Raw genomic sequence first — 19,492 nt, forward strand, 5'->3', positions numbered from 1 at the left:
TACTAAGTATATAAATATTTCGAAATCTGTGCACAACTAAGCAATATTATGTAGGTACCTATATATCATGCATAGAACTATCGAATTATGGTTAAAATTTGGTGAATTTTTGGAAAAAAAAAGTTATACTCTGTTTCAAACTATACTATAAACATAAATTATTTTTGTCTTAAATAGACAGAATTTAAAACATGTTAGAAGATTTTATCATTGGATAAAATTCAAAACAAAATTAAACAGTGGTTCACACCTATGAGTTAATAGGTTAGGTTAGTAAATAATAATTCTTAATTCTTATGTTAAAAACAAAAAATAATTATAGTCAAAACTAAATATTTTGTATTTGTATACATAATACCTATTGTATTATTTTTTAAATATTTAACTTGTCATGCCATATAAAATATTAAAATACACAATATGCGTATGGCGTATCCATGTGCCTATACTAAAATTTTACTGTTTGTGACTTTATATACATTGAATACGTTTGGACGTTCTGTTTGATGTATATTAATTTTTTGTTATAAATTATTAATAGAACATTGTAATATGTTATGGGACTATACGTATTATGTACAGTATAAAAAGTAATACAGTGCAGTTTTAAAAATATTTTAAATAATTAATGTACTTAATAAATCCAATGATTACTAAAAAGTAAAAACTCAAAATTGTTCAACCTTTCAACATTCTAAACAATTTACAAAACGTTAAAAACAAACGTCTTAAAACATATATGTTTTTAATACGTTGTTTAAAATATTGTGTTTAAGACATAACAACCCTTTTGAAATGAATTAATCAAATTCATGTTGACAAACGCTCAGGAAACCCAATTGTTTCGTTGGTTTGCATACAAGCGCGGGTGATGAAATAATAATAATTGTCACTGCTGCCGGTTGTTGAGCGATTGTACATATAGAAACGTAATAACAATAATAATAATAGTAACAACAACAACAATAATAGTAATAATTGGAACCGTCAAGCTGAGTCGTGTGGTATGGTGTGACGGGGTGAGGAGAATACGTAGTTGGAAAATCCGTGGAAAACGTTTTGTTGATGTTTATCCAGAATAAACAACAACGACAGCGACATATGCGACGGGACGTTATTACTATATAATATACATGCGAATACGTATATATGGAATATTAATAAAAAAATAATAATTTCAATATTAATATTGTCACGAATCACTATAGGTACCTAAAAGCAATAAATCATAAATCATTATCTATCATTTTCATTCCATAATACCAAAATATATTTGTACTCACAATCATCATTTTTAATGATGTACACCAATGACCGCCGAGTTCGAAAACATAATTATGTATTATGCATATTTAATTTATAGACTCTAAATCGTATAAGGATATTATGCTTAAAGATCTGCCGTGATTCAAGTAGCCAAAAAAAAAAAAATCATAACGATTCGGGTGTACCCCTACTACGTGGTTGAATCAAAACCCTAAAAACGTTTATCATTTATATGAAACAAAAAGACTTTCAAAAGATTTCGGTATCGCAATAACGTAAAAATCAAATAGACCGTCCCTAAACGTACTCAAAAATGTCATGAATAATATTAGTAATACTTACATTATAGTAGATAGGAAATATTTTCGGAGGGGGGTTTTGGTCAGATATATACATTAAATTTAATCCACAATATTTTTTTTTTTAAATCGTTTTATCTTTAATTTTTGGGGGTGTTTGAACTCCCAAAACACCCCTCCCCTTACCTACTCTCATGGGCTGTACTACATTTATTTGGAAAACGCATTGTATCCTATGTACATTTCACGTGTATTTCATCTATACCGATAAATCGCATTATCTGCAAAGATTAAAATATCAAATATATACATAATATGTCGGTATCTAAATCAAATTTTATATTCTTTTTTTGCTTTGTATAAGTAGGTATAAATTATAATAGCTAAATCGTACTAATACAGTTGAAAATTTTTCTAAAACTGTCGGCATGACGTACGATTATAATATAATATAGTAGTATAAGGATCATTTAAATTCGAATAAATAAAATACGCATTCATCGATTTTTATCGTTCGATCAAATCCGATCGGAGGGCGTCGTCGCGAGTCGCGTATTATACCTACTAACAACGTGTCGGTCAGTCGGATGACGGGTGAGCCGTTGTCGAATAACGGCGGGTGAGTGCAAATAACGTATACACTATACATAATAATAATAATAATATTATACTTATATAATAATATGCGTCATACTATATTATAATGTGCAGCGTGTGCGTGCGTTTATCGCTCGCTCGCGCGATGACCGCGACCACGATTGAAAGGGGTTAGGTACGCGCAGCAACATTAATCAGAATCGCGGCGCTGAAACACGGGGGCCGCCAAGCATTTTGGGGTTTTCGGATTTTACGGGATGATGTCTGTCGGCGGCGGCGGCGGCGGCGGCGGTTTACTGCGCGCTTTGTCGTCGTCGGGAGGGTTGCGCGCGCGCGCGCGCGTCTAAAACGCAAACCTTCGTCGGTTGGGCACGCGCGCGCGGCCGATCTCCCGGTCGACGAAGCGCGGGGTGGGGGGGACTCCCGTTTTTGCCCGAACACCGCCACCGCCTTCGCCTATCAGCGGGGGCCGCGCGAACAGCCGTAGCGGAGCGTTCCCGGTGGCGGCGGCGGCGGCCGTACAATAACAATATTATATACGTACGGTGGCCGCGTCGGAGGGCTGACGGGACGGTGGAGGGGTGTCGGGCGAGGGGTGGCTCGGTGGGAGGGAAGTGGTGGAGGCCAGGAGGAGTCCCGACGCCGCGCGCCGCTCGCAACGCCGCCGGAACAGCTGCACACGCCGAGGGGAACCGAACGAGGCCTCGTACGCGTACTAAATTTAGACGGCCCCGCCAAAGTAGTTGGACGCGTAACGACGACTACGGCGACGACGACTACGACGACGACGACGACGGCGGCGACGGTAGCGGCGACGGCGACAGCGATAGCGCGCGCAGTCAGTGACGTTACGGGGATCCCTTCTGGTGCACACACGGTCCGCGGTCCGCTCATTCGCTCCGTCTATAGTTCGAATAATAATAATAATAAAACTCACCGCGCGCGCCGCTGCACGGTCAGTCACTCAAGCTACGTATTATTATTATTATCGTCACTCACTCGAGCACACGCGCGCCACCGCACCACACGTTGTCACGCGAACATGTCGTCCGGGTGCTAGTCATCATCGCTGTCTGCTCGCTTGTTTGTTTGTTTGTTTGATATTTTGTTTTAATATATATATTTTTTTTTTTCGAAAAATAAATTTTTTCCGTTTAACTTTTTATTTCAAAAGTTTCGTCTCGTTGCGCGAATTTTTTCTCTCGCATCCCCCCGACAACTGTTCGCTCTAGTCCTCCCGACAATTATTTATTTTATTAATAAATAATACCCACGTCTCGTCCTATTACATTATAATATTATTTCCTTCCTCGTGTTCAATAATAATAATAATATTCGTATTATTGTTATTATTTGTATAATATCGGTCCAACGATTTACGTACAATAACTATTGTCGTCGATCGTCATGTTGATGTCTGGCGCAATGACCAATCCAGACACTAGCCTGTTGGGTACGGCCGAAGGTCTGGTCGGCAGCCTGGCCAGCCTGACCGCCGTGCCCGGCACTGGCGGCGGTGGCGGTGGCGGTGGCCAGCAAAAAGACACCACGTGGACCAAGCTGTTCGTCGGCGGACTGCCGTACCACACCACTGACAAGTCGCTCAGGGATCACTTTGCCGTGTACGGTGACATCGAAGAGGCGGTCGTCATCACCGACAGACAGTCCGGCAAGAGCAGGGGCTATGGATTTGTGAGTATATACAAAAATAATTGCACGACCACGACATTTTTATTACGCAATAAATATTATAATAAGGAACGATAGAGTACGGCAGGTTACGTCATACCATCATTTTTTTTTTAATTTAAAATTTTTAAAGGGCCACATTCGGTTCTTAATTCTATACACAACAATATTTTAAATACGTAGGTATATGTATTCACATCAGGCGCCATTGAACTAGTATGAATATAATATAAGTATAGGCTCAAATTTCAGCAGATACTGGGGGAGACTTATAAGTATGTAAGCTCCATTTCTACCCTGGAAAGCCGTACCTTTTTTGATTACCCTATAACGGGAGTGCGTCTCAATTCATTTCAATTCATTTTTGGTTTTCCAGTCGAAAATCGAAATTAATCCTTTGGATATACCTCTGATGCGCAATAATATAGACGATAATATATAATAATGTATACGTAACACGCGTTGTTTTTGTATATTATGTATACATAGTGGTATAATAGTGTAAAATATTGTAATTTTTCGTGCTCGGAGTCTACAGTGCGTCAGCGCGTGTGTCTGTGTTTGTGTTTGTCCGACAGATGTTCAAGGTGTGTGTGTGTGTGTGTGTGTGTATGTGTGTGCATACTATATAACATTTATATATGTATGCATGTAGTCTATGACATGTGTGTGTGTAGGTGTAGGTGTGTGTGTGTGTGGTGTGTGTGTGTGTGTGTGTGTGTGTGTGTGTGTGTGTGTGTGTGTGTGTGTGTGTGTGTGTGTATGTGTATGCGCATGTGCATGTGTGAATGTTATCAAAGAAGTTACTGGCAAAAAACGGCGACGGTTTTCGAGCGATCGACTACGAAAAAGAAACCAAACACCAAACGCACCGTATTCATTGTCACTGTCCCACTTTTAATAATTAACTCGCTTATTGTTTGGCTGGTGTTCTCTGAACAAATTTGTGAGTTTCCGTGACACCTCGTATCACGAAAATTGATACACAAATCGATTTCGATGATGAAAATATTAAGGACAGCAAAAACAATTTCTAAACCAGTTGCCTCGCCACCGTCGGTATCCATTGTAAAAATATTAAGTTCATCAATTATATCCTCATAACTCATGTACTCATCTATAGTCGTATAATATTATTTCATAACAAACGTATTATGTGATATGCGCGCTAGCGCGTGTGACGTCAGATTCGCAAAAACTTTTGGACGGATAGTTTGGATCGTGGTATAAACTATTATATATTTTACCACATACCTACCAAGTTTGCTCGGTTATGCGTGTATTAATAATATAATATTGTCTAGTTGCATAATACCTATACTATAATTTCTGTCCAAAGATTTGTGTTCTATAGTTTTTATGTCTTCGACGTTTTCCCGCCTGCAAGACGAGCGAGCGAGCTAAAAGCGTTTTGAATACCGTTTCCGGTTTTATATCAACTTACCAAATATGCGTGTAAAACGGTCTACCCGAGTACCCTATTCATGATTGTACTAATATAATACCGAGCTCCGACGGTCCGAAGGTTTATACGCAGCTGTTTTCGCGGCTTCTCTGTTTAGGAATTGTCTCGTTTCAAAAGTCCGATCACGTTCGGTTCGTCAGTCACTATAGGTACTCACTACATATATAATATATTAATATATTATAATATGTGTCCATGAATGTTATGTGTAAGGTATATACTATATAATATATATATTATTAACTAAAATATACCTACTCTTACGACTGTGTCGAGGAAAAACATAGAGGTAGGGTGTATTCAAGCTATCTAGGTACGTTTACCATGCACAGATGTAACACAATTCTGGTAAACCGACGTGCCCGACGCCTTCGTATGATAATCATATAAGATGGTCTACCATTTTCCCCGAGGTGAACCACCCTGTATAATATATAATTCATTAGAGTCAAAGATAACAAAGCTATAGATATTAGGATGGGATATTACTATATAAACGAGATAAGAGTAAGGCTTGGTGATTGAAATGGTTTCCATACGAGATGAATTATCAATCTAACCTTTATGCCCATACTAACTTATCTCAATTTCTTATAATATGATTCAATCGTAAAAAATTAAATGATGCTCTGTCACATATTAGTGGATGTAGTACTCGAGCATGTACACGTGCCATGTCTGACACATAAGTTTAAGACAAACTACTACAAAAAAAATGTATCGATTTAAAATCTTCGGGTGGCCCCCATAACTAATATTAATTATTTAGATTTTATTTCAGTCTGTAATGTGTCATTATTACTCATATAGCTTGCAATTTGTTAATATTATTGTATCACGACCCAATGTAAGTTTATTAAGTTCACGTGTTCACGTACTTACAACAAGTCTCGTGTTTGTACTTTAAAAGTATAGGCGCCGCATTAGAGTTATAACCCATATAGGTATACGTATGTTACACATTAATACGTGTATACAGTATTATACGAACATATAAACACATAAGTGTATAATAATAATATACCGCCATAATGTGAACGATACGTTTGAAACCACTTGCACACATTACGAAAAGTTTCACACAAACAAATAATGGCGATAGAGAGAGAAAGAATGAGAAAAAACAAAATGCGGGGACCTGGTAAAGGGTGAATATTGCAAACGTTTTCGCTTTTCATTCCGCAATAAGTGTTGGAATGTACACAACACTCGATGCAGGAGACAAAAGACTTGGTTTGTTCTCATTAAAATCGAATAAAAAAATAAAAATAATTGCAAAAAAAAAAATCCATTATTATTATAATTCAATGAGTATTTTATTCATACAATTAGCACGATATACTTATCTACATTCTATAAATTATCGTTAAATAATATAAATTCGAAAATGTAGCATTATTATTCGATTTTTTTTTTCGAAAACCTTTTGACCACTTAGGATTTAGTCGAAATCTATGCTTTTGTAATATTACCTAATCAAACGTATTTCACTGCAATGATTGTATATTCTATAGGTAGTTATAAATTTTCTAAACTTTTTTGGTTGCAAATATGATATAATAACTTAAGACGAAAACGAACTCCACGTTGAATTTTTTGGTAGAGGCATGAGGCATGCGATAAATGCTGATGTTTGTCACACGGCACGTTTATATTTAAACTTGTACAGGGTGGTCCTGATGTTTACCACGCGGTCGGTCGTTTCGATTAAAACATACCACACGAGGTCCATTAATTTACATACCTATATACCTATATTGTACGATATGTGCTTATAATATATAGTCGAGCGCACGTGAACAAATCGCTTTTCCGGCGAGACGGCGTAATTGCATCGAGCAGTCCACCGGGAGACGACCTCGAAACGACATTTATTTCCATTACTTCCTTTCTCGCGCGCCGGTCGCTGTTACTTCCGTTACCGTCGCCTTCACCATCCATCGCAGTCATCACGTACTAGATGTGTCGAAAGGATATTCTTGTCCCGTCCCCGAGGATTTCACCTGATGGTTAAAATGATGATTCTAGAACTAGTCCAATGTATTTATATACAGTTGTAAGCATATTATTATACATGAAACACTCACTGCTACGAGTGCTACGTGTCTACAACTATAATATTTTGTGTACACCGTATATATACCGGCTATATTATACGGAGTGCATAATATGACAACGTATTTCTATACTGACGATGACGGTCACCCCTCACTATAGCAACATGCATCGCGTATTAATACAATATGCAAGTTTCGGGTTTTTTGAGACGAATAATAAAAACAAAAAAAAAATAGAAACGCGTGACTACATCACATTAACAATCACGCGCGTCACAACCTCGGCGTGGTCTTATGTATATGACGTTACAAAAGTCCCACCCTCTCTCATCATGCACACACAAGTGCTCTTTTATCGTGGCTATACATAATACATATATATGTACATACTTTTGTCTCGGCGCTCGCGCCGGGCACGCTGCATGCAGCACAACCACCCTCGGATTCCGTTGTACTATACATATATAGGTATATTATAAGCGTACGCACTACGCACACCACATATATATTATTATTATATTCTTGCAAGTTCTTGCTTTCGCTCTCGACACGTAATTCAATTCTGCCCTTCACACTTTATACTTACCCTCTCACCCCTCTGCGTCCAGCTATAGTGCTATACAAAACCCTTCTCCGACCACCGCCGCTGTCGATCTCTGCGACTCACCCACCGCCTAAATATATATTATATATATACTGCACGAGGTGGATAAGTGCAAGCTCCCAGAAAAGCACCCTTTTACCCGGGAATTCACCTCGTGCTCGCCAAATAATGTAACAACGATAATAATGATACAACGACGATCTTTGGTTTACTCAGGTGATAATGGGCGACAGACCCGCAGCCGAGAGGGCGTGCAAAGAACCTAACCCAATCATCGACGGGCGGAAGGCTAACGTAAACTTGGCCATACTGGGAGCAAAACCTCGAGGAAATTTACAGCCAGGTAAGAGAGTATATTATTATACGTTTATAATACCTTATAAGTCGATATAGTATGATAATAATGCGACCACGGTTAATCACCACCGTCGGATACTGATCGTTTTAAACTGTAAAAAAAAATTATCGTTTTCATTATACTTTTTTATAATATATACAAAAAATTTATACTTACTTTTTACTCGATCGGGTAAATAGTACACTATGAATAAAATATTATATAGATCATGTGAATATAATATGGTAATAGCATCGCACGTAGCATTATATAAATTCCAAATATGTGCTTCATCTCATACAGCTTTTATTTTAATTTTATAACATTTCCTCGGCTTTTAATTAATAGTTGAAATTTATTCACATCAATAATTATGAATGTTCATCGCGATGATCGGATATATTGTTTCAGTGACATATGTACACGTATGATGTGTATATAATATTATAGTAAATAGCGTAAATCGCGTAGTGGAATACCACATATGCATTAGGAATACGTAATTAGATGATAATCGTAGTATAGATAATAATATGTACTTACGTTAAACACATTTTATATATACAGGGTATTTTAACGACAAATGTCACAATTAGGATAATTGTTCATATTAATAAGGTCCATAACCAACATTTTCAAACCATCTATTATGGTACCATGGTAATATGGTTTCTTCAATGCTTATTTAATACTTTCTGATACCTGCCAATGACTCGTTATAAGTTAAAACTTTAAAGTATTATTTTATATTATTATGGTATAACCGTTTTTATCAATCGATACTTTCTGGACTATAGCTGCAAGCACTAATTTTCATACATCAAACAATGAAGCAATACGTGGAAAACATAGAAAAATGTTTAAAGGAATACCTTTCCACGTAATATCGATTTTATGGAGAATACGATAAAATATTTATTTTTTAATTTAAGTCGTAATTTTGAGTATGAAAATTAAAAACACTCACGTTTTCAAAAAGAACAAAAATTCTTAATATTTCGTTTTGTAGCTACTTAAATATGATAATGGTGACATTCGTTGTAGAACTGAAGTAGCACTGTATAATATGTATATTGTATACAAATTATGTGAATAGAAAATGCGTTATTATAATAACATAATGTACACGCGCGCCCACTCGACGATATAATTACTCTTTGCAAAACGTTACAACAATCGTCGTTCTCTCTCATTTCCTATATGATACTCAATACTACAATAATATTATACTGACACTTAAATGGCATTTAGTTATTTTTCAAATATGAAAATATAAAAACCTATCCAAATAATAATAATTATTATTATGTATTTATTTGTATGTAAATCCCTAAAATCTGCACTTTAATATTATAAAAATATTATGATGTATTACCTTTGCTAAGAGAGTACTGATACGTGACTACACATCATTCATGTTTTATTGTGTTTGTTCAGAGAACATTATTGTCATTTATTATTGATGAAGTTTTTACTGACATAATACTTTAGTATAAAAGACTGCTTAAAATTTGGCTCTAAAAACAAAAGTTTTAAATGTGAAAACGGGTTTCGACCAAAGTACCGCGTAAAAACTTTTCACGAGACGTAATAGCCGATATCTGACATGATAGCACAGTGATTTTTTAAATCTAAAATGTATAAATATTTTATATATGACGTAAAAAACAAACCTTCTTATGATTCCGCCAAAAAAATGTAATTTTTTTATATCTTGTCGTTCTCGTTTGTCGGTTTATATCATAGTTTGTTGATATCTAGTGATATCAACTACTTAATTACGACTGTTAATATAATAATAAAATATACGCGTAATACTATACGTACCTATAAGATTTATTATCAATTGATTTTCTCATCATGCACACAGCCTATATATAGTTGTAATGTCTAATAATATATCATAATAGGCCCAAGGCTCAACTATAATATTTAGGAAGACTCGAGCATCCCCCAAAATGCAAACTTCGATTACATATAAAATATATTATTTTAAATGTTGTCCTGCAATCGTTCATCGTATTCACATATTAATTTATCCACACGAACGCAAATAGTATTTTTTATGTATCTTAAGAATTTTTTTATTTTGGAAAAGCGGTTCGTTATTCGTTTTAAGTTTTATTGACCATACACAAATCATAACTCGACTTCCTATAGTCTAGATTATGTTATATTACGAGTTTTTAGTTGTTTTTTTTTTTTATATATAAACGTGCGTGTGTACTTCTAGTAATTATATCGTATAATTTTAAACAAATACGACTCAGTGATACGTTAGTATAATAATAAAGTTATATGTCTTCGAGTTAAGCACCCCCGGGCCACGTTTTATGTCTAGAGTCTCGTACTGATACATACGAATTACCACAGTTATACCACTCGTGTTAGGTATACATATAGGCGTATAGTATACACATTGTTATTGTACAGTTTTATAATTTTGCATTTTATTTACCTCGGCCGCCACGAGTAGGCCCATACGATAGAGGTATACTAGCAGGCAACAGCGCATATACGTCTACAGTATATATTTATATATAGTGTGTATGCACACCGTCATATACGATGCGTAGTGTACATATTTTTCACCTTTTCAAAACATAAAAACCAACAGCTATATAACGACGACGACGATGACGACGAACGGCTGGAGGGACCTCCGTACACAACATATGGTTATCCTGTTGGTCTCGTGTGTGTATACAGTGTGCAACGCGCGCGTGTGTGTGTGCAGTACCGGGCCGGGAGGGGCGATGCCCAACTGTATAATATAATATCGGTGAACGCTCGGCGGGTCATTGACACGAAACCAACTGCCCCTGCTGCTCACGGGCCGTGCCAAATTAGAACGAAGGGAACGCTAACCCCGAGTTTTATTTCTGTATACGTAATAATCATTCACAGTTGCACGTTTCGTTTATATTAAATATATATATATATACACAACTGCTGCTGCTTCTGCTGTTGCTGTTGTTACAGGGTATACAGGGTACGATCTACCGCCGGGTCGTCCTACGCCGCACACTTTGTTTTACCGTCTATAACTCTCGGTTTTTTTTTTGTTTTCGAACTCCTATTCGATATATCGTTAAACGATATTTTGGAAAATCGTCGAAAATCATAGGTATTGGTAACTATAATCATATATTGTGTTCTATCCCCGCGAGCTGGAAAACCGAAGATGGATTTACGCCCGCGCGTTGAAATATATTTCGTAAGTCGAACCATAAATCACCATAAATTTTCCTTTTTTTTTTTTGTTCGTCGAGACCGTCGAGTATATTGGAATTTCAAACAGTCACAGTCGTGTGCGGTGTTCTATAAGGTTTTTATAGACAGAAACTGGATCGTGGTTTACAAAGAATATATTATCTATTATACGAGGGTGGTCGCGTGTACAATTGCACCCTGTATATAAGCGATACGATGACGTTTGATGCGTATTATCGTGTGCACGACAGTATATATGTATGTGTGTATGGTGTTATATTTTGTATGCGCGCGTGCATTACAGTTTTTTCTCTTTCACCCCAAACCGGATTAGACGTACAGTTTTTTTTTTTTTTATTATTATTATTTTACAATCGGGTCTGTTGCCGTCGTCCATGTTATTATCTCTTCCATCCATTCATTCATATTATGCATATATTTTATCAAATCATGTGTTATAATAATATACGACTATGTATGTTAAATAAATCCAAAATTTCGCCCCATACTCGCGTACAACACATGTGTAACTTAACTGCTACGTCTGTCGGGGCATTGAACGCTAACATACACACAGATATAGGTATACGTTATGTATATTATACAGTATGTGTTATACGGGTGTTTCACTTGTAATATTACAGGTCTGTAATATTGTGTACTATCTAATATCTAACTGTAAAATGGATTATTGGTTATTAATGTTTCCCAATAATATCTACATTATCATAAATTAAATTCGGTGATTTTCAATATCGATACCAAATTTTTTCATCTTAATATCGTAATAATTGCAAGCAATGCACAAATGATCTTTTTATGTAATATAAAATATATTTAATATAATTATCTTTACAAATTGATCTATTTATACATTTATAGTAATTATATACTAATTATCGCAGATATAAATCAGTAGTTATTAAACGTTAAACTCATAATAATAACTGTACCGCAAATACCAAACAGTTTTTTTCATACAAAAAAATAAGTACACATTCTATGTAATAAATTAATAATAATAATATATAATATATTAAGGATAGTATGTAATATTAGGGATCTAGCTGGTCCAAGGCATAATTTTACTATAACTTGAAGAATAAGATCAAAACATGAATTGTCAAACAACTAACATTTAATCAGTTAGTTTAGATATTCCGTCAATTCATTATTATATTAAAATTAGTGTTTTTTTCTAGTAACCAACCTAACCTAAAGCCGCTTAAAATCAGTATAGATTTGGTACCAATATAGTATTTCAATTACATTTCAACTGCACATGCTTTTGTACGAAAGTATCATCTCATAATATAGTATGTATTTTGTAGACATCAATAAACATTAAACAATAAAAGCGATATTAAATATATTAAATATTAATATACTAGTATTGTATTTTTAAAGTTGTTTGATACAACCAATATGATAAATTATATAATACTGAGTACAGTGAGTATAGCTCAGGTACGATCTCTCCAAACAATTAAGAAGAAGAGTTTTTTTCGATCTTTTGTCATTGTCTAAACTTTATATTGGTTGCTTTCTATTTATGTTGTTTACGTTGAAAACTACTCGGATAAGTCCTGTCGAAAACAACCAAACAGAAACTTTTTTTATATGTTTTAACTTAATTGAATTATGGGCACCGTTTACTCTGACTTATCAAAACTTTAGACATGCTCTACGTTATACCCACATATCATACACGCTATACCTTACTATAATACTCAATAGTTAATTTTATGAACCTATAGCGTTACTATAAAAATTCTTATAAACTTTAATTTTTATCTGAACTTCGAAAAGGAACCTGTATAAATATAACGTATAGTAATAGTAACCTACTTTATTTATAGCTTATAGGAATATATCGATACATTTTCAAAAATAATGTTTTGTTCATCTTTGACAATCATATATTATTTATAATTAATTTATTAACAATTACGGTCACGTTTGATGGAATTATAAAAAGGTCTAAATATACGATTAGTAGACTGATAATTGTAATCATTAATAGTGCACACAGCATATACCTACATTAAAATATGATAACGTTAAACAATGATTCATTGTAATACTCCCTTATTTATTAAATGTAATCGGACACGCTGCGTATATATTAAGTATAATAAAATCGAAGCCCGATTATGAACACATAATATTATAATATTGAAAACGATTTAAAAATGTTATCGTTCATTTATGAAATAATACAATTATACCATTAACGATAAATTATAGACCTTAAGTTTATCATACATCAATTAGTCAATGGACCCATTTTAAATATTTAAATATTAGTGTTCAGTGAAATACTCATGTGAAACATACTTATCCGCGAGTATGGTTAGATTAAATTATTGAAAACACGTATACCTACTAATGATAATAATACTATATGACGAACTATTAATCATTTCTATAAGAAATATAGGTATATGTATACATATTGTGCATATAAATCAAAGTGCATGTCAAATAATACTTTTATCCAAACGTGAATTAATAACATGGAATTCATATTGACAGTTGTTAGTATCTACACTAAAATATTTATTATTATTGGGTCAAATTAAAAATAAAAACAAAAAAAAAAATCAATAAAACAAAAATGACGCATCGTTTACGGATACTCATAGATTTAAGCACCCGATTATTATATAAAATATTCAATGGCAAAAGACTTCAATGTATTTACTGTAGTGTTCATCCATACTCGCCCTCTTATTATACACCTAATAATGCTTTATTAAACTGTACATCTTACAGGATTAATTAAAACGGTTAAAAAGAAAATATATAATTCAAATTTTAAAATATTTAGTTCCATTAAGTATAAATATCTTTATGAATCCGCTATTTCAAATTATTAATTTTTTAATAAAATATATTGATTATTTTGATACTCATTGCTTTCCAAACTGTAATAACAACTTTTCGAAATCGCATTAAAATACTTAATCAAAACACTGATTAGATAAAAAAAAATGCATCTTACCTTATATAGTATATAGTATATTGTTATAACAAAAATAAGTAGGTACTTTTCGTTAAAAATTATCGAGGAAAAAAAATATAATCTAAAAACTGGTGACGAAACACGAATAAGAGTATATAAGACCATATTATTATATAATATAAGTATATATTTACAGAATAAAATGTATTATATACATATATTGATATGTGTGTGTGTGTAGGATCGGAAAAAGCCGAGTATAATAGCCGGCAGCGTATAAATTCAATTTCATCTATTTTTTTGCTTTCCTCGTCCTCGCATGAAAATCACGAACAAAATCTCTATATAATATTATTATATACCAAGGTGCCATTCATGCTTACACATATACATTATAAATTACCTCGCTCGTTATATTCTTGGTAAAACCTAAAAAGTCACTCATATTATGAGTACGTATAGTGGCGGTCGTGTTTGCACATGTCGCATATCGTTTTGATGCCGTAACGTTTTCCGCTGGCCGATACCACAGCGTTAGTCCCCCCCTTACCACCCCTTCGTCATTTCACGGCATTCTCGTCACCCCCTTGCCGTGACGATAGTGGAGGGGTTTTCGTTTAATAACCACCGGGGGGTTTTAAAAATGCAGTCTCGTTTCGACTGTAAACAGCCGTGCGGCCAGACCGATAAAATGGACGGTTTTTACTTCTACCAGAATCGCCTACCCGCCCTGTCGACCATCCTGCCTAACCATATTCGTGGTCTCCGCAACTCGGCACCACTGCCATTTCCATAGTGCAGTAACCACGGTAACGACAAACATTCAGACACAAAACCCCGGGAAACGCCGAGCACGCTAAACGTACTATATATATAACAAGTTAAATAAATTTCCCTTAATCCCTATTTTTTTTTTTTTTTTTTTGCTCCCAATAAAACTTCCATGTTGTGTATCGACTGGACAGAGTTGGTAGTGTTTTTTTCTTTCCCTCCACGCTGAACCGATTATAATACCCCCGCAAAGTAAATAAAAAACCAAAATAGATTAAGCCACGGCATGCGTATTCGGCAATACATGTTTCATATTCAAACGTGGAATACATTAATTTATATAGTAGATATGTATTAGGTACACATTAGAGCTATTATAAGTAGACGGTGAGTTAAATTCTTTTGAAATCAATATTGAGCTCTTTTTAAAATTTTTATTATTAATGTGTTTTTTCCTAAACTTTTTATTCATTCAATTCGTTGAATAATTAATACAGAAAGAAGTTCGAATAAACTAGATATAACATGTATTATAAGAGAGTTAAAAGAATAACCTGTTGGATAAAAATGTACTTTTTAATATTATTATTTGTGATTTATTCTACCCTAACTGAATTCATATATAAAAACGATTTCAAGCTTGTTTTGCTTTCTGAATACTAATATTTTTTTATTATAACAGTCTCACAACTATTGTATTGTTAATATTTCTTTATAAACTATTTATTATAATATAATGTTCTATAAAATATTTTATTTTTCGTTAAATTTGAAATTTTAGTTATAAATATTTACCACTATTTTCGTCCAAATTTAAATAGTCTTAATATTTAACTGAAATTCTTTTAATTAAGTTTCAAGGAACCACCTGGATATAGTCTATTAATATTAAGTACCTATAATATGAAACTATAAATTTTAAAAGCTGATCTATACATTAAATAAAGTATTATAAAAGACAACAGTTTGTTTTTTTTTTAATAGTATTACAATTCACAACTCATTGTATTAGGTTGTAAGTGCCATTACTATTTAATAGTTATAAATGTTGAACGGTAAATTTTAGATAATTCATTAAACCATATACATTAAGTTTATTATATTCTTATAACAGAGCACATTGTATTTTATTTGTAATGTTAAAATTAAATCAATAATTTAATATAAAGTTCAGTTCAATGCAATACCAATATAATACTTTTTCTAGTGATGATCGATCCTCGCGGATAGTTGACAAGATGATGTGTTTCAAACGTTTGATTTATTTTGATGTATACGATATTACAATATGTATAATATATCGCATATTATGCAGATGATCCTATTTGAATTTAAAACCAAAAACCACATTGGTATTAAAGTATTTCAATAACAATTCGTTTCTGGTATTATTCATATTGTAAAAAAAAAAAGAATAACAAATATGGCATATAGTATTTATTATATATATTACGCTATAATAATAATGTATTATATTATATCGTATGTATTTTTATACACTCGGTTCTTGCGTGCCTATTAAACACACATAAATAAAGAATAGTTTCTTACACCATAAATGATTAAAACATTTATGCGAGACGATATTATTATTACAATATCATCTCTTATTCCGTTTCACCTTAACCCGCATGCATTTTGAATGAGCCCGGCTCCTAACCGTTTTGTTTTCCTCTTGTCTTGTCGTAGTCACTCAACGTATCATACTTCATTTCAAGCTATATGTTATTATTATTATTATTATTATTATGTAATGTACCTACGTTCGCATCCACAGCCTACACCCGTCAGCCCTCTTAAAGCTCGTACAATACATAATATTATTCTTCATTTGTATTCCTTGCGGTGCACAATATGCTGTACGACTTGAGGGAAAAGATAGTCACAACGCAAAGTACCAACACTATTACTGTAGAACAAAGTCAACTGTTATTAAATACCATTAAGTGTATACGAATTAACATCCCCGCAGCCCCAAACTGTTAATATTACTAAACCTTACGGTGGATTATGAGACATCAAACACGCGTGCATATTTTTCAATTCTTCACTTGTTATACATTTCAAATATTACATAAATTATAATAATATATTATTTATGGTAATTTAATAATGATGACGTTTTAACTGATAAATTAATATAGAACTCGGTCGCAAAAAAAAACACATTAATTTGAAAATGCATTACATATCAAGAATTTACAATAGTATACTGATATTAATGACAATTTATCATAATATATTATATTAATCAAAACGAATACTGCAGTTAAATACATAGAAAGTTATTAAAAACAGTTTAAAATATTAATTTGTTCGATTTTAATCATTTGCGTAATTACGTGCACCATTTCCGTAAAATAAATATTTAAAACTTTCTAAACGTTTTAACACGTGCATTATTTATTCGACTCTTAAAAAATACTTAGATAATCGGTAACTCAGAAGTTAGAAAACATTTTACTGTGATACTAATATTTATATTAATGATTACTAAACTAACTATTAATATACAACATTCGAATTTATTATAAAAACATAATAATATGATATAATGTTATATAATATCATGAAATCAAATGTAGTCAAAGGTCAATACCAAAGTAAAAAAAACTGAAAGCATTAAGTAACTATTCCTATCGGCTATCATTGACTAATAATATCGTTCGTATATTATGATAATTGACAATAATTGTGTTTAATATAAGTGTAAAAACGTTACTTGTTATATATCACACAAGTCCTTATGTTGTACTAGTGTGTGCTCATTGTAGTATGTAACTGACATAAAAAAATACTATATAATCTTTCAAAAGTATAGGTAGGTATTAGGTAGGTATATACATTGTACTAAAATGTCATTAAGTTACCACTGAAAATGATGTACTAAAAAAATATTACTTTTGTACGTTGTAAGTTTCAATAATTCTACCCGATAAAAGCATAGGTATTGATTTTTTTTTTTATCAATTTTAACAATCGAGCAACAACGAACAGTTATAGACATTATAGTGTCTTTGATAATAAATTGAACAATAATACAATTACTTTAGACAAAAACTCTGTATACCAATACGGCAATACTATAATATACACTACAACAAAACACTTTTTTCCAATCTAGCAACACCGTCTGTTCAAACGACTGATTTCTTCCATAGTCGCATGAAATATTATGTCCTTCAGGACATGCTTTCCTCTCGCACAGTACTGTACGATGCGTTCTCGTCTACGTATAATATGTTATTTTCTATAACTAGACGCTTCGTCGTTCTATTAAATTTCCGGCGTTCGTGTCAGTCCATCCTATAGATGCGACTTCTAGAACGGTTCACCTGAGCCACTTGAGCGATGTCCAATTTATTTAGGACCTAGTTTATTTCAAGAAACGCGCCGTATAAGAAACATCGGCCTGCACCATGTGACAACTGACACCTACCTTATAATGTATTTCCACGCAGTTAAAAAATATGTCTATATTTAAACCGAGCGTTCGTCTGTATAGCCAACGCGTACGTACACTATACTGAACGTTTGAAGATTTTTCGTATCCGCAGTAATACAAATATTACAGAATATTATACTTATCGTATATTTATTTATTTATTAAACATTTAAATTATACCCGAGTGCAAAGGATTATAATTAAGGAATAAAATAAAATCTGCGATGTTTGCACAAGTGAAATTATTGGTATTTGCCCTGAACACATCCATATAATAAAATTATAATAATCTTATACAAGAAAATTCAATTTTTTTTTTCGTTCTCTGATCAAATATAAAAAAATAACACACTATTTCAAATCCTGTCAATGGGACAGTGCACGCATTATAATACACGCATTCGCATTTTACACTAGAAATTTTGTTTTTATTTTCCGATTTTTCAAAATTGCATTTACAGTCTTACTATCCAATTTATTTTCAATTTTTTCGGAGAATCACACTAATACGAGGGTGTATAGGTCAACTTTTCATACGTGCAACACTGTTAGTAGTAATGGCGAGTAATTAAGTTAATTGTATACCTCTATATATATATATTATACGACGAGATATAAGGATTTTTATCGAAGAAGAGTGTTTAGCACATGTATGTCTGGCGCGTACGACGTTTGTCTCCTTGGCCTTCGCTATTAATAAATTAAAAGTTAAAACAAAATGGAATCGGATGCCACTGCAGCAAATTACAATAATATTACGCGCTCTGTTGCTGTCCATCGTCCT

General features: G+C 33.3%; 1 protein-coding gene across 2 annotated transcripts in view; it reads left to right on the plus strand.

Moving 5' to 3' along the window:
• The first annotated feature begins 2,867 nt into the window (after window positions 1-2,867).
• Window positions 2,868-19,492, plus strand: part of LOC114131259 (RNA-binding protein 24-like) — a 40,605-nt gene continuing 23,980 nt past the window's right edge. The window contains exons 1-2 of one of the 2 annotated variants that reach the window (XM_050205043.1): window positions 2,868-3,854; window positions 8,194-8,320. In XM_050205043.1, coding sequence (XP_050061000.1) covers window positions 3,570-3,854; window positions 8,194-8,320 — 412 coding nt within the window. In that variant the 5' untranslated portion in view covers window positions 2,868-3,569. The remainder of the gene's footprint in view (window positions 3,855-8,193; window positions 8,321-19,492) is intronic. The other variant, XM_050205044.1, reaches the window with a different exon arrangement.

The sequence above is a fragment of the Aphis gossypii genome, chromosome 3, assembly GCF_020184175.1.
Source record: "Aphis gossypii isolate Hap1 chromosome 3, ASM2018417v2, whole genome shotgun sequence".
Lineage (NCBI taxonomy): Eukaryota > Metazoa > Arthropoda > Insecta > Hemiptera > Aphididae > Aphis > Aphis gossypii.